The sequence below is a fragment of the Acyrthosiphon pisum genome, chromosome A2 (assembly GCF_005508785.2).
Source record: "Acyrthosiphon pisum isolate AL4f chromosome A2, pea_aphid_22Mar2018_4r6ur, whole genome shotgun sequence".
Classification (NCBI taxonomy): domain Eukaryota; kingdom Metazoa; phylum Arthropoda; class Insecta; order Hemiptera; family Aphididae; genus Acyrthosiphon; species Acyrthosiphon pisum.
In genome coordinates, this window is record NC_042495.1 from 21309745 (window position 1) to 21327147 (window position 17403).

At 27.4% G+C, this 17403-nt stretch overlaps 2 protein-coding genes across 2 annotated transcripts in view; one reads left to right on the plus strand and one right to left on the minus strand.

Moving 5' to 3' along the window:
- LOC100569937 overlaps positions 1-5963 on the minus strand; it is a 10919-nt gene extending 4956 nt beyond the window's left edge. Inside the window, exons 1-9 of the mRNA XM_029489863.1 lie at positions 5426-5963; positions 5071-5313; positions 4767-4993; positions 3667-3777; positions 3393-3591; positions 3108-3310; positions 2921-3032; positions 2663-2820; positions 592-717 (exon numbers count right to left, since the gene is read on the minus strand). Of these exons, the coding sequence (XP_029345723.1) occupies positions 592-717; positions 2663-2820; positions 2921-3032; positions 3108-3310; positions 3393-3591; positions 3667-3777; positions 4767-4993; positions 5071-5305 (1371 nt within the window). The 5' untranslated portion in view covers positions 5306-5313; positions 5426-5963. The remainder of the gene's footprint in view (positions 1-591; positions 718-2662; positions 2821-2920; positions 3033-3107; positions 3311-3392; positions 3592-3666; positions 3778-4766; positions 4994-5070; positions 5314-5425) is intronic.
- An 8569-nt stretch (positions 5964-14532) lies between these two features.
- LOC100571699 (zinc finger MYM-type protein 3-like) overlaps positions 14533-17403 on the plus strand; it is a 19897-nt gene continuing 17026 nt past the window's right edge. The window contains exon 1 of the mRNA XM_029489864.1: positions 14533-14546. Coding sequence (XP_029345724.1) covers positions 14533-14546 — 14 coding nt within the window. The remainder of the gene's footprint in view (positions 14547-17403) is intronic.

A 17403-nucleotide genomic window follows, 5' to 3' on the forward strand; every position in this document is an offset into this window, starting at 1 on the left:
AATTTATCAAATTTAAATTTGAATAATTATTTTGTAGTTAAAAATTTATAAAATGTTCAACTTTTATATCTAAGAATTTAAAATTTAAAACAAGATTCCCGTAAGTAGTTTATTCTGTTACCAAAAAATCTAAAAATACATAAGCATAGTTTATTTTTATAGTCATTATAAGTTCAAATTTAAATGATATTGCATATTAAAAAACATAGATTAACTATTTAAGTTATTTTTTTGGATTGTATAATATTATTCATGGGTACTTGAAACTTCTAAAGTATACTATTATATATCTATGATAGTATTACGGTTTGTTGTTGATGTATAATGCGTTATAAGTACCTAATGAATATTGTGATATGATTAATTTGGAATTTATTATAGGTCACTATTATAGGTAATTTTTTTTTTTTAATACCATAGATAAGTAATATGTATATAATATTATGTCTTATACCTAGACTGACATACCGTCTCCGCTCAGAATGGTTTTTCTTATACAATGATATTATATCATTGAATTCAAATTTAATACCATCCATTTTACAGTGACCCACTTGTAACCTACTGTACAGCAGAGCGACATCCACTTACCCACCTTTTTAATTTTGATGATGCTAATTGTTTTTGATGATCAATGCAACTTGTTGAACACATATATGTAGGACTATTAGAAGATACACTTTTGGTAGAAATCATATCAGTGTTAATCTTTTTAACCTAGAAGAACATAATTATTCAAATGTATTATTTATAGTATACAACAATCATTGATTCAACAATTCTCTCCATTCTTAAAATTTAACTATAAATTTATATGACATTTTAATCAATATTTTCTGAATTATTACATTTTATATACTGAGGATAATATATCAGAAGAAGTTAAGAATAGTTAAAGAATATTAAAATTGTTTAAAAAGAATACAGTTTAACAGTTCATATGTTCAACATTTTTTTATGTTCAACAATTTGAAATAATTAATTGAAACATAAAACAATTGTATCATATAATTGTGATTAAATGTTATCAATGAATAACTCACATAATAAATCTAACATTTGAATCAGTCGTTTGAAGAAACCATATTTATCCCAAAACCCAAACTTTCGGAAAAATGAAACTAACATATTATCCTGAACTAGGGCTTCATTTGATTCCTACAATTACTGCTATTAGAAACTACTAAGATAAGTATTTAAGTCGGAATTTGATCAAAATGTGTAGATCTACGTAAAATTAGAAATTTAAGACTACATTAAGAATGTTTTATATTTCCAACACTTGATCTTGGTTATACAAAACGTTAACACATGACTTCCAATTTCTAAATCCTATTCAAACTGGAAATCAACAGTTTTTTAAAAGATATGAGGTCTATTATGATTTAGGAATTATAGTATTTAATATGAATTTATTAGAATTGTATAATAAATGTAATAAGTACTAGCCTTAATATTAAGTATATTTTATATCTTTATATAATATTTAATTCTACTGTACATGTGTTTGTAAGCGAACTCCTCCTAAACGGCTAGACTGATTTTGATGAAATTTTTTGCATGCGTTTGGGTGACGCCCCGGATTGTTTAGATTCACAAATCATCCCCTTAGGTCCAACCAGGGTATGTGCTCAAACGGATATTTAAAAATTTATGTTTGTAAATTTTTGTTTATAAATGGTTGCCATGGGTTTTAAAACTATTATAATAATTATTATTATTGGTTGCCGTGAAATCAGTGTATTAATTCAATGAATTAAATTTTTTTGTACGCTATATTTTGATTATTTTGATATTATATATATCGCAATTACGTAAATATTGAGCGTATTATACTCACATGTAAGTTACGTACATAAAATAATGCCACGTCTTCATGGATGAGGAGGAAATATTGGTTGACAGACTCGGCATTCACAATTATTCCAGCCGCTTAGGAGGAGTACAGTGACATACTTGGTATAATTTTGATACTTTAGACTTAAATTATAAAGTTACGTACAAACAGCACTGGGTCCGCGATCTACTGCAGGTAGATTGCCAACCTGATAATATACTGCTGCGAATCAGAAATATTATTCCAGGCAAGAGAAAAGTTAAGATACATTTTGAACACCATACACCGAATATTAAAAACGAATTGAACAAAGTTTGAGTCATATGGAGTTGGTACATTTAACGGGAAACGAAGTGCAAGAGATCAACTAGTTTTATATAAAATTGTTATTAAGGATTATCATAGTTATTCTTTAATACAGATTATTTTATTATAAGGTACATTATGACCAGGAGTAAAAGTAGTCACAAAGGCCTAGTTTGGTTGTTTGTGTGATAGCATTTTAACTTGGGCACATATACGCTTCCACCATGGTTAGAGAAAAACTGGTATCATGTTCTCACCGTAACAGTGAGTATTGAACAACCTAAATCCACTCACTTGCGCCATCGAAAGGGGACAGGCGTGCTTGATGAATCAATATATTTATACAAACTTCACTAACTACACTAATATTATAGTCAAAATTTAATCAAAAAAATAAATAATTGCCTGAGAAAATTTAGCAGCCAATTGTTTAAATGGTCATTCTAAATACATAATATTTATTACAACAAGGAAAAGTGAAATTTCAGAAAATAGTTCATGCAATTAAAATACACTTACTTTGCATGATAAACAAGAAACAATTCTTCTTTTTGATACAATGAATTTATTTAAACATTCATTTGAACAAAACTTAAATAAACTATTTGTATTACTTAATATTTGAAACTCATTTGTGGGTGAAGAATTTAATTTACAGAAACACACATTGCATATATCTGTAAACAATTATTTATTTAGGTAGGTATTAAATTATGTAAAATATATTAATGTACAAGAAATTAATATCAGTTAGTACGGGTTTTAATGTAGACTTACCAATGAGTTGAATTTTTTCATTTGAACCATAATCCACAACAGAACTATCTGGTTCAGTGTGTCTTCTCCTTGATTCATAATCTTTAGTTTGACAAAATGATGAACAGAAATCCTACAAAATATTTATTAAATATTAAAGAATATTATAACCATAACACATGAATAATTTATAATGTTTAATTATTACTTCAAAATCATAACCAACTAAATCCTTTTGACAAAAACTGCACAAACGTAACTTATTTTCATAACTTTCAGTGCAATAAGCCCCACAAAACTCTAATAGTTGACCAGAAATATATCGACAATATTTTTGTAATTCAAAATTTGAGGTTATAACATTTTGACAGTTTTTACAATGTGAATCAAAAACTGTTTTTTGATAGCCTTCTAAATATATAACAAACATCATAATAAAATATTAAATTACAATCAACCAATTTTCTATAATTTTTTTATAAGCACTACTCACTTAAGCAATTTACTGAACAAAAATGTTTTGTTTGCCAACAGTAACTCTTATCTTCATTTTCTAAAATTACTGAATGACAACACTGGCATTTTTTTTCAAAGTCGCACTGACTATTTTTCTTACGGTAATTTTTAACACACTCTTCTTGGCACAAATATATAGACTTTTGGTCATTTACAGTAAATTTACATATACGAAACTATAAATTTAATAATTTTAATGGTATGTGGTAAATAATTTATAAAAGAAATAATTATAAATAAATATTCAATACCCTGTTACATTGGCAGCACACTTTTTTTATTTGAAATGGCAACTCTTCGACTGTATCTATAATTTTGTCATCAATACTAGCAATAGGTTTGAATATTTCCTTCGCTATTTCCTACAACCCAAATCATATACTAACATAATACAGTGTTTTTTTAATTGTATAAATGTATAATAACTATTAAGAGGGATGTTATACCAGCTTTTGATATCTCCACGCTCAGCAGTTCTTCGTTAGTTTAAAATTTGAGTGAATCAACCTATTATGAAACCTAATGGTAAGAACATCATCTATAATTGATGATAATTCAGTTTTCAAGCAAGTTATGAGAAATGTTAAATTGCGCTAATTAATTACATAAAAATTCGCTAAAAAATTGAATTATTCTAAAAAACTGACATACGGACACTGATAACATTCTTACCGTTAAGTTTCATAATAGCAAGGCAAGTTAATTATTTTTTTTAACTCAGTTAAGTTAAGTTAATATGCACCAATAACAAAAAGTTAAAAGTTAAAAGTTAATACACACTTTTTGTTAACTATTTATTAAGTTAAAAAAAAGTTAATTTATTTATACAACGCTAGAGTACTTAATTTTTTTCCAACCCATAACTAAATTATAGACTATAGTATTACCATGCAAGTTAGATTCAAATGATATACATTTTTAACTTTAAACAATTCATGTTAAATATTTTTTGACGTGAAAACAAAATAGACTGAAATATAATAAAATTAAAAACAAATGAAATTAACTTACTTATCTCATTCCTTAAAATAAAAATTAATTTGTTAATTTGATGTTAATTAAAAAAGGAATTTAGTAAGTTAACAGTTAAGTTAATGAAAAAACAAAAGTAACTTGGTATCTAATTAAGTTAAAAAGTTAAATAAAATAAAATTTAAATTTTTAACTCGATAATGCCCAGCCTTGCATAATAGGTAGATTTACTCTAATTTATAAACTAACGAAGCTAAACGTTAACAGTTAACGGTTAACGGCTGAGCTTAAATGTTGTTACGCATTTGTTAAACAGATACAACAAATACGGTTGTAGCTTCCTCTTAATCAATATAATATTAGTTTTGAATGTATTTACTCTGATTTGATTTTCTGCTGTTTTTGAAGCATGACGTTGTGGTCTAGAACTTGTTTTCAAAAGTATTTCACTCAAGTCATTTTGTGGTTGATGTTTTTGATGTATTTCAGAATTTAATATCATATTATTTTGATTTAGGCGTTCTTCATATATAATTTTATCTTCACCACTATATTCATTTGAATTATTGTTTCTAATAGATGTTAAAATATCAATTGTTGGCTGGTCTATAAAAATAAGATAGTTTTAAAATATTTAAAATAATTAATTTGATGGATCAATAATTATAAATTGTAATTAAAACCTGTAATATTTTGGTCAACTATTTGGTCAGCTTGGTCAATATTAATTTCAATTTTACTAATTGATTCCATAATTTTGTTTTCAACATTTGGAACAGACATAGCAGACTCGTCATTATCCAAGCATTCAGTTACACCTGTATCAATTTTATCAAGTTTGTTTTCACCGTCAATGACCAATAACCTTTCATCGGTGTGTTTTTCTTCATCCTTTATTTCTAAATCTTCATTACTCATATCATGTTCTGTGTGTCAATGTCAAACTGTTAATTACCTATATAAAAATCCCGACCTCGGGCTCACAATGAAGTTCTTTAATTTAATATTAATTATTGAATAATAATGATATTGCCCGACCTTTGTTCCTGGTGTTTTTCCTCCTGAGCCGGAAAAGAGCAGGTGACAAAATGGGCAGTGCAGCAAGTTGTACACCGTTAGTGAGTAATGTCTACACGGTGACGACTAGAGATCGGCGCTAATGCGGCGTGGAATTCACTATCGTCAGCGGATACTATGTGACAGTCGGCCGATAATGTTTGCACGATAGAAGACACCAGCACTCGTATGACCGTACGGGATGAATTCGCGCGTCGGCGAAATATGGTGTCACGATAGTCCGAAGGGAACGCACTTGCACGTCGGCGAAATGCGAATATGGCACGGATAAACGCGTACAGGGCGCTATAATAACATAAGTAAACACGATGGTGAAAATAACACTCACTCGTAAATACCTACTTGCGCGGTGATGGCGTCGTCGACGGCGAATCCTTTTACGACGGCGAATAATGCGCGCACTCTGACGAAAAGGCACAGCGACGGGGAGTAATACGAGCACTCAAAGTTAGGCTAACTCTTACGTGAAGAAAAATTATTAACATGGCAAGTGCGCACCTGTTCGTACGATGAATTTTTAATTTGATATCGCGGAAGAGACCACGTCAATGACGTTGATAATTTAGTATGATAATATAGTGTGGGTTTAATCATGATATAATCACGATTAAAGATAGTATGGTTGCCCAACGAATCTAGAAAAGTGTCTACCGAAATGAATCTCCATTATCAGTATTGAACAGCTGGAAACTTACGCTCTAGCGCTTATTTGTTGTAGTGACTCTAAATGCAATTACCTTTCAAATGTAAATTGTAGTTCCGCGACAGCCACTATGACATATAAGCGCTAGTGCTTAAGTAGCTGTTTAATTTAACTTTAATACTGATTATAGAGATTCATTTCGGTAGACACTTTTCAAGTATGAGAATCATACGTCGATGGGCAACCATACTATCTATAGTCGTGGATATAATTAACATGGTATGACAGCAACAGAGCTCTGCGCATGGTGTCTACGTCATTCGGTCTGTCGCGGTCGGCTGTTATCATAATACGTTGTTATCACTTATTATTTATTTTATCTAATATCTAGTTGTATTAACAATTAACATAGTACGTTAAGTTTTGAATGATTTTTATTTATATTTTTTAATTACTTTGTAATTGTAATTAAAAATTAATGTGCTTACCTTCTCTAGTTAAATGTTAAAAATATAGACTTGCTTACTTTTACTGTTAAAATATTATATATGATAATTATTTTTTTCATTTACATATCCCATGATAAATTAACCAGATGATGTTATCCTAATGCATTCATTATTCATACTATTTAGTATAATAATAATTGTAGTAAAATACATTAGAATTGGATAATTTTCAGCAATTTGAATGGCAAACAGTCGAAAAAGTAATCCTGTAATCTATATTTTATACTATTTAAAGGTAATTTATTATTATTCATGTTTCTTTAAGTGATTGTTAAGTTAAGTTACTGGCATGATATAAATATAAAATGGTTACTGGGTTTTATACTTACCTTTTTATTTACCTTATTGTTCATATTCTATAGCTCTAATTATTTGAAAACCAAATTACCCAATACAAAACAGTAAAAAAGTATACACATTTGATTATACCAAATGTATATACATTTTCTAATTTTCTTTTTTGTTGTTATATTTTTACGCATGTCATCTTCAATTGCCTTATTTAATGCATTGAAGCGAATAAACGTTCTAGTCCTAACCAAACATTTGATCACTTCATCAGGTAAACTATGTAATTGTTTAACGGTGTTAAATAGTTGTTCCATTATATTATTGCTTCTATTAATATTGTTACCATGTAGTTTTTGAAATTCATCTTCCATATATTTTGCGGTCAACAGAAGTTCATTTGATGGGGTTATCAAATGGCCGTTAGACATTATTTGTATCCAGCTAGTTGCAGCTTCATTGTCATGCAACTTTTCAGTTTTATATCCTAAATTAGGATATTTAGATATAAAACGTTTTGCAACATAGCCAAAGACATCCGTCCTCTATGCCTTTTTCTGGTATGTTAAACTACAGTGATGGATAAAATGTGATTATCAATATATCATATTTACAATTAAGATAACAACAATATATATGTATATGTAATTTGTAGATACCTGCTCTCTTCAAAACATTTTAGAAGATCCATTTGTTCTTGGGAAACTTTACCTCTACCTACACTATCAATTGAATTGACCTCGGTTAGTTTCATCACTGTAAATTTCACATTTTTTTAAGACTGAAGACGAAAGACATTCAGTGTCAACTAATCTTTCTCCATTTGTATCCTCTGTGTTCCTACCTTCTGTAAATGCCACGTATGCATGTTTGCCCAAAAGATACAATTTAAGACTGTTGAAATAATAATATAAAGATGAGTTTGAATAAAAATTAAATTTAAATATAATTAAATTAAATGTTTACCAATGTTTAAAGTCAAGAGGGGTCAAATGTGTGTTAGCTCCATTCATTCCTTTTAAGTAGCTAAATAGGTTCTCTAACAAATCTTGATTCGCTTGTCTCGTTATCAAATAATGTATGTTAGAGTAGTCCACATAATTAATTGATTTGTTAAATTTAATTGATACAGACACACATTTTATTTTATTATTTTACAGTGCTGCAGAAATCCATATTTAAATAATTGTCATCAACATTAAAGTTAAGCCGCTTAGAAATTTTATGTTCTCCAGAAATCTACATTCCATCAAAAAAACAAATAAGAATATTATATTATATAAAATATAAAATAAAAGTATGATTTTCATAGTATAAAAAATTAAATTTTTTTTTTTTTGATTATAATTTTATTGGTTGCATATATTTGAAACCATTGTGTTAGAAGATGGTTCTACTGTAAATTGTGGAGACATTAATGACACTGCCGGCTATAAGTCCGAGAGCTTTTCAAACATACTGGCTACATGGAAGTAAATAAATAATTATTTTAAACAGTATAAACAAAACACACATATTTGTATTATAATAAATGTGAAAAAAATCACTTTTAAAGATGGTATAGCATTAACTTTCAGTTTCTGTGAACTTTTCGGTGAATATCCCAGCATTTTTTGAATTAGTGGCTTAAAATAGTCACTACTATGAGAATGTCAAGAACATATTCTTTCTGAATAGTTATAATTACACAAATATAATATACATAATAAAGTATATAAAATATTATTGACTCACCAGTAGATACATTTATACTGTCAACGTGTCCACATGATTTAACCTACTTTGTCTGTAAACTTACCTCTTTGGGAAATCTATGTAACATGATCCTTTTATCAGGGGACTTAAATCCCTTACAAGTAACTACTGCACTTTTAGGCATATTAAGACTTTGATGGATTTATAAGTTCAATCAATAAAACAAAATAACTTAATAATGGTAATAATCAAGATATATTTTATCAGAAAACAACTAAGTACAAGTTTATAACTAGAATAACATTTTTTTAAAACAAAAATGAAATAAAATACAATGTTTATTAGAAAAACATAGAGTGTAAAATAATACTAATGAATTGTATTATACTATACAGAGTGATTCTTATTATTTCACAAATAATTGCAGATTATTTTACTGATAACCTCGATACATAAAAATGTAATTTTGAACAAGTAGTTTATTAATTATACTTTGTAGTAGATGTAATAAATTATTACTCTATGGAGTTTTACTTTTACACTTTGTGTAATATAATTGTTATGAGATAAAAAATTCACTCTGTATACTCATATATTATATTTAAATATAAAACTATTATATTATTAAATATATAACTTATTTATACATTAAATACATAGATTAACCAAGAATATATAAGCAAAAAATATGTATTCTTGTGAAATCAGTACAGAATTACAGGTTACACCAAAATATCATACGGGGCGATCTGCAATTAAGTCCTTATAATGATTTAAAACTTATAAAACGTATATAAAAACTTTAAGTATGCTAAGCTCCATGATTTGGTGAAAAAAATTATGAAAAAATATAAAGTATTAGAGAAACGGGACGGGATTCCACCGCCACACGTGTGCGTAATTAGGTCAATATTTTGACGGGACAAGCTGTAGTTAATTCAACAATGAACTAAGACTTATGAAACTTACACCAAATTTTAAGTATATTATATCCTATGTTTTTATATTCAAAAAAAATAACCAACACTAAAACCTTCTCTTTAAAACTACCCATTTTCCTAACAATCACAGGTTACAAGGGGGTCATTGTATAATGGGTTGTATTAGACTTGAATTCAATGATAAAATATCATTGTATAAGAAAAACGATTCTTAGCGAGGACGGTTATTGTCACTCTGGATATTTTATATTGTTATTACTTATTTGATCATGTAAGTTGAATAAATATTGTAATATTATAATTTTTTATTCGTTTCTATGGTGATAATCAAAGCGTTAGAAATTAAAATCCCATTTTTAGCGTCTTTTCGTAATTTTTCGGTGGTTTTTCCCGTGGCATTAAATAACTATTGAGAAAATCAGAAAATAACCTCTCTAAAGTACCATCTTGATCCAATTTGCTAAAAGATAAGGTACTATAATATGTTGAAATCGAAGCACTCCTTCTGGAAGAAATTTTGTATACAGGAACAGGATATAAAAAAAAAAAAAAATAAACACCATTGTAAAAACAATAGCTTCCTCGCTCCGCCCAGAATCTAAAAAAGTAGATAAGAAAATCCATTTTATATGACATTGTCGACGTGCGCCGAGTCAGCGGCAGTCAGCAATGGAGATTTTGGTATTGTGTTTTAATGTTTTTCTAACTTTTCATAATAACTTCTATTTTCATGAAATAATTACAATTTTAACATGAATAAATAAATTATTTCAGACTATTTTTTTAATAAATCTTTTAATTAGAAATAAAAATTAACCGAAAATAACCGAAATTAACCGGTATTTTTCAAAACCGGTATTAACCGGTTCTAGAACCCTTATATTTTTTTAGAAAACCGAAACAAAATCGGAACCCTTAAACAAATTAATTTAATAACCAGAACCGGAACCGGAACCGAAACACCCAACAGGTTCCAGTCCCTGCCTTTATGTAGAAAAAATTATTTTTGTTAATTATTTTTAAATATAGTAGTAGGTTACAAATAAATAATGATAATAATTACATATAAGACATTATGTTTTACTTATAAAGAAATATTAAAAATATATAAGTTGTATAAAATACTAAAATGTATAAATGAATACGTAATATTTATAAAAATAATTTTTGTTGTCAATAAAATATAGAAAACTATGATAATAATTACAATTCCTGTCATAATTCATTTTTTTTAATCACTGTTTAGGTTAGGTTGCTGGTTCACTACTTTTTAAAGTAGTTATTTGAAACCAACTTAACAAAATCATTGTGTAGGTATTATATTAAACTTTTTTTTGGTCGAAAAGTGAATCGGCCGAAAAGGAAAGGGTACGTTTTTGGTCGTATTAAGATGTATTAATGTACACACGCAACTAACTGACTGTGTACGATCAAATGTCTATTTTGATAGACACTCACAATTTCGTTATGAAATCTTTTTTCGTTGTTGGTAAAGTATAGTGTTATACTAAATAGTCAAATTATTATAACGTATGTTTGTGTATACACGGATGATTAATAATAAAAAATTCATCAATAATATCACAATTTTTTTTTTGGTCCTGGGGGGGATTGATCCCGAAAACCCCCCCGTATGTACGCCACTGTGCCATTTAGTTTATCTTAGAGTACTTTTTTAAATTGATTGAGTTAAATAATTGTTGTATTGATCTATTTGTAGGGCCCATCCCGTCGAATATGTAAAATATTTTAATATGTATGATATATTTTATTTTAAATTATTACATTAATATTATTTTAATAATTATAATAGTGATTATATTGTATGCCATTTAGCTTATCTTCTAGGTTTACTTATTTAAATTTATTTAGCTTAATTATTTTATTGATCTATTATAGAGTTAATTCCGTAAAATATCTTAATGTGATCCTCATAGCATTTTGTAATGATAATATTATAATAATATTTTTAGTCAATTATTTGGTATCAAGCGATTGACATTTATTTTTATTTATTATATTAAAATGTTTTTAAAGGTTAAGTACCTAACAGTCACCAAATAATAACTAACTGTGGATAACTGGATATGATTTCTTTATAAAAACCCATCACGAAATACAAAATGTGTTTAGTCAAAACCCAGTTCATATTAGTTATAGTTGACAGCTGTTCAATATTTTCAAGGCTATCAACTTATAAAATTTTAAATTATTTCCATTTTTGGTATGTTTGTTATTTTCCAAATCTATTTTTATCTACAAAGACAACAATTGATTTTTGCACCATTTTTATAAAGGTAAGAAATATTTATTTTATTAAGAGGACGGCCCACCCGAATGTGTTTATTCACATAGGTAGGTACCAAATTTTCGTTCGCCAGTTTCAATAGTGTGCTGTTAGTTATGATATTTCAGTGAATCGACTACCGACCTATCATACAACTTTTCGATAGGTATCAACATTACCCGTATTATGCCGCAGGTTTTTTACGATACCTATATTTATTTTCATGTAAATAATGAGCATTTTCAAATATAATTTTTTTACATAATCATAATTCGTAATTCATTGAAAAATTAAAATTTCGTAATAAACCAAGTAGAGAACACATATAATGTTGTTATTTAAAAGTTTGATGATGGGTTAATTCACTCTTATATCAAAACTGACAGTACCCTATTGAAACTATCGAACAAAAAATTATATTACGTGTGTAAGATGCAAACGTAAGGTGACAATTTAATCCGTTATTTCATAGGGTATAATAATCTGGTGTGCGTATGTTTTGTAAAAAAATATATTTTTCATTAAGATTTCATTTTAAATTGTTTGCTTAGTAGCACAAAAATATGTACCTATATCGTTTATACGTTTTTGGGTAGGTATTTAAACACTATACAATTTAAATGATTTGTGATATTGTAGGTAATAATATTAAATGGTAAAATAAAATTATGAACAGTAATTTATTTTTTTAAATACATTTTTTTTGTCATTTTTTTCTTGATGTAAAAACTATGACGTTTATAGAACTCAAAGGCCAGGTTTTGTTAAAATTTGAACTTTAAATGCTTATGAAAATAATATAGCCTATGGAATTTCAATATAGTTTAAAATTAAAATATTAAATTAAATTAATTAGATAATTAAGTTACCTACCTACTTGACTCGTAACTCAAATAAAATTATAATTATATTTATTTATTCTTCAATTAATAAAGTTAAATACAAAATAATGGATGTATTAAATTTGAATTCAAGAATACACAATCATTGTAGGCATACAAAAAACAATTCTGAGAGAAGATCGTCTATCAGGTTATAATTTTTTATAAGTAAATTCTAGAATTATATTGTGATTAAAGTACCTAATTTATATTACTAGGTATTAGGCATTAGTAATACAGCATCGCAGATTCATACATTTTTTTCTTTTTATAGCTAAGGATTGATATTTGAAACTTTTTCCTAATTTTTTTACAAAAACATAGGTTATCATATACTCAAATTTTTGTGTAAGTTTCAGAAGTTTTAGTTCATTTTTGAATTAACTACAGCTCGTCCCATCAAAATATAGACCTAATTACGCGCACGTATGGGGGTGGAATCCTGTTTCGTTTGTGCAATAGTTTATATTTTATGCTGATTTTTTTACCAAATTATGGGGGTAATATACTTAAAATATTTATATAGGTTTTATAACTTTTAGTTCATTTTTGAATTAACTACAGCTCATCCCGTCTACAATTTGGACTATATTTCAGCGCCCGAGGCGGTGGAATCTCGTTTTGTTTCCGCAATAATTTATATTTTTTCATAATTTTTTTAAAAAATAGAGTATCATATGACATATACTCAATTTTTGGTGTAAGTTTCATAAGTTTTAGTTCATTTTTTAATTAACTACAGCTCGACCCGTCAAAATATTGACCTAATTACGCGCACGTGTGGCCGTGAAATCCTGTTCCGTTTCGGCATTAGTTTATATTTTTTGCTGATTTTTTTACCAAATTATGGGGGTAATATACTTAAAATGTTGATATAGGTTTTATAAGTTTTAAATCATTAAGGACTTAATTGCAGATCATCCTGTTTGATATTTTGCTGTAACCTGTAATTCTGTACTGTTTTCAAAAGAATACATATTTTTTCTTTACATATTCTTGGTTAATCTAAGTATACCTATTTAATGTATTATTAAGTTATATATTTAATAATATAATAGTTTTATATTTAAATATTATCAAATATATAAAATTTTCGTGTCACAATGTTAGTCTCGATACTCCTCAGAAACGGCTTGACCAATTTTTATGAAATTTTTTATGCATATTCAGTAGGTGTGAGAATTAGCCAACATTTATTTTTCATACCCCTAAGTGATAAGGGTTGTCCAGAAAAAAATAAAATAAAAATATTATTATTTACGATAGAAATATTTGTTTATAAATGGTTGCTATTGGTTATGTATATAAATAATAATAATATTATTATTAAAAAAGCAAGTAAATGGATGTCGCTCTGCTGTACAGTAGATTATAAGTGGGTCATTGTATAGTGGATTGTATTAGACTTGAATCCAATGATATAATATCATTGTATAAGAAAAACAATTTTTTACGGTTTGTTAGTCTATTTTATATTGTTATTATTTAGTTTATCATGTAGGTAAGTTAAATTAATATTATAATATTATAATTTTTTATTCGTTTATATGGTGATATACAAAGCGTTAGAAATTAAAACCCCATTTTTAGTGTTTTTTCGTAATTTTTCGGTGGTTTTTCCCGTGGCAATAAATAACTATTGAGAAAATCGAAAAATGACCTTCGAAACACTCCTTCTGGTAGAAATTTTTGTATACAGGATATAAAAAATTACACACAATTGTACGTCATAACTATGTAATAATACTAGTGAAAATATTATCATTGATATTATAGTATTTGTAATCAATTAAATTATTATTCTATCTAATCGTACGCCACGAGATGTGTGGCGATTGGTGAGTACGCGAGTATATATGTCATTATAAATTATAAATTATTATAATAATATAATAATAATCTTGGGTTTGAAACCGATTTTGAAACTGAAATCGAAATCGGAAAAAATCAATACCGATATCCGTAACCGAAACCGAAATTGGAAAAAATCAATACCGATAAACGAAACCGAAACCGAAAATGGAAAAAATATTTTCGGTTTCAAGCCCTGAAAAAAATAATTATAAATGTATATTGAAATAATGTGTAATAAAATTGGTGTGGGTATAATATCAAACAGGTTTTAACGAATCAATTTGGGTAATACTTTAAACAGTTGTCCTAACCTAACCTACTAGCCTATAATACTGCGAAACCATATTTTAATATTTTATAGAGTTTTGTACCTACACCTAATTAGGTAATATCTAATATAGGTATCTTGGATCCACGCATATTCGTTGTACAACCAAGCACGGGCAAAGAAAAAAATTGTATCCTAGGTCCCTACATAAAATATATTATACACATGTGTCATAATAATGATATTTGATTTTATGCATTTATTCATCGCTCCGCTCAGAATCTAAAACACACATCATTGTAAAATCATAGATTCATCGCTCCGCTTAGAATCTAAAAATCACACTGTATATAAATATATAACATTATAATTATTTTATAAAATATCAATATATATTATATGCGTATACGTGGCAACACATGGCGTCACCCGTGTATCATCGTAAATTTAGTGAGTTCCTATTATATATATAAATACATAATAACTAGTTTACTATGTTTATGGTTCATATACGCTAAAAAAAAATGTCCCATCAGACTGTTGTACACTTGTACCTACACAGTTGTACGTACCTAACTACTCACACATAGTCACACTTATATTTACAAGCTCGTTATTTTAGTATGAGGCGGTTCGATGTACAATGTGTTTCGATTAAGATTGTTTTAACCTCCGAATCGATTTCACAATCAGTTTTTATTTGTAGGATCTTTTTTTTGTTTTAACGTCCTCACTCCTTATAATAGGTATATACATAGGTATAATAGGTAATATAGGTAATATATACACCATTAACACCAACAGACAACAAGTATAACCGCTCCCAACGTACCTACCTATTGTACGTTTATGTATAGCTCCCGCTCAACAGACCATGCAATATCACAATATTATCATAATTGCCAGTGGCATGATGCTTGAGGGGGTGGGGATGTTAGGGGTTATATAACTCTTTTTGAGCTGTTTACGGATATTTTAATTTTTTTTAGTTTTTTTTTTGTCTAATAAAATTTTATTTGTTGGGTCAGAAAACGTGGAAATTTAATACAAGGCTCCTGTATATATTTTTACAATAACAGTTGAAAAATATTTAAAGTTTGAAATTTAAATATTTCGAAATTCAAAAATGATTTTGTAGTTAAAGATGTATAATATAATAATTATATTAATAATAACAGTATAAATATAATATACAATATCCTAGGCCGACAAACTGTCTCTGCTCAGAATCGTTTTTCCCATACATGATATTATATCATTGAATTCAAATTTAACATCATGCATTACAGTCGTCAGTCAACCGCTTATAGCCTACCGTAAGCAAAGACTTCCACTTTTTTTTAAAAAATGCAATACTTAAATGTTTCTAGTATAATGGTGTTAATTTAATTGACTAATTTGGTATTAGTGTTATAATTTGAATTATAGAACAATTCACAAATGTACACAATTATAAGCTATAGAAACGATTTTGGAAGGCTTGAAATATAAAGCCCTTTATTTGTATTTTTCGTTTTACCACAACAATTCATTTAAATGTATTATTAGTTATTAGTTATTAGTTATTACTTATAAATTATAATAATGACGAAACAGCCCGATATATCGGGCGTGGAACAAATGTCTGTAAATTTAAATTCAATGATATATATCATGTGTGCAGAGACTGTTTAGCAGCCTAGGATACTGTATATTATATTTATAATTTATATTGTTGTTATTAATATATTTATATATAGGTACATTATAACTACTAAATCATTTTAGAAGCTAATGGTTTTACAATGGTTTTTATTTATTTTTTTATCCTGGATACAAATTATCATTTATCATTGAATTCAAGTTTATTACAATCTATTATACATTGACCCACTAGGAACCTACTATACAGCAGAGTGACATCCACTTATCCGCATTTTAAATTTTAAGTTTGATAAATTTTGTCGAAATTAAAACTTTAAATATTTATAAAAAAATTGTACATAGATATGTATTTTTAATATTTTCCAACTGCTATTGTAAAAATATATTAGGGGCCGTATATTATATTTTCATGCTTTTTGACCAAACAAATAAAAATGTATTGTTATATATTATTATATAAAAAAAAAAAAAAACAATATAAGAAAATCGCTACATGAGAAATCGAGTGAATATCCAATGATGTTAAAATTTGAACTTCAAACGCTCATAAAAATTTAATTTGACCTTCCGATCAACATTTTTCTTTGATAAAGGTAGACTAACTTATGTGGAATCTTGTATCAAATTATCAAATCTTAAGTAGTTAAATTTAAAAATAAAATTTTTTATGAATTTCTAACTCAAAATAATTGGTCAAAATTTGAACTAAATGTTTATAAAAAAAAATTGTTACTGTATTTATATATTTTTCAACTGTTATTGTAAGAATATATTAAGAGCCACGTATTAAATTTCAAGCTTGTTGACTCAACGAATAAAATTAATAATTAATAAAAAAAAGACAATAAGGGGGGGATCCCTTAGGGGATAAGTTTAACCGGATATTGTAAGAACGGCCCTTAACAGGGGCGTGCTCACGGGGGAGGGGG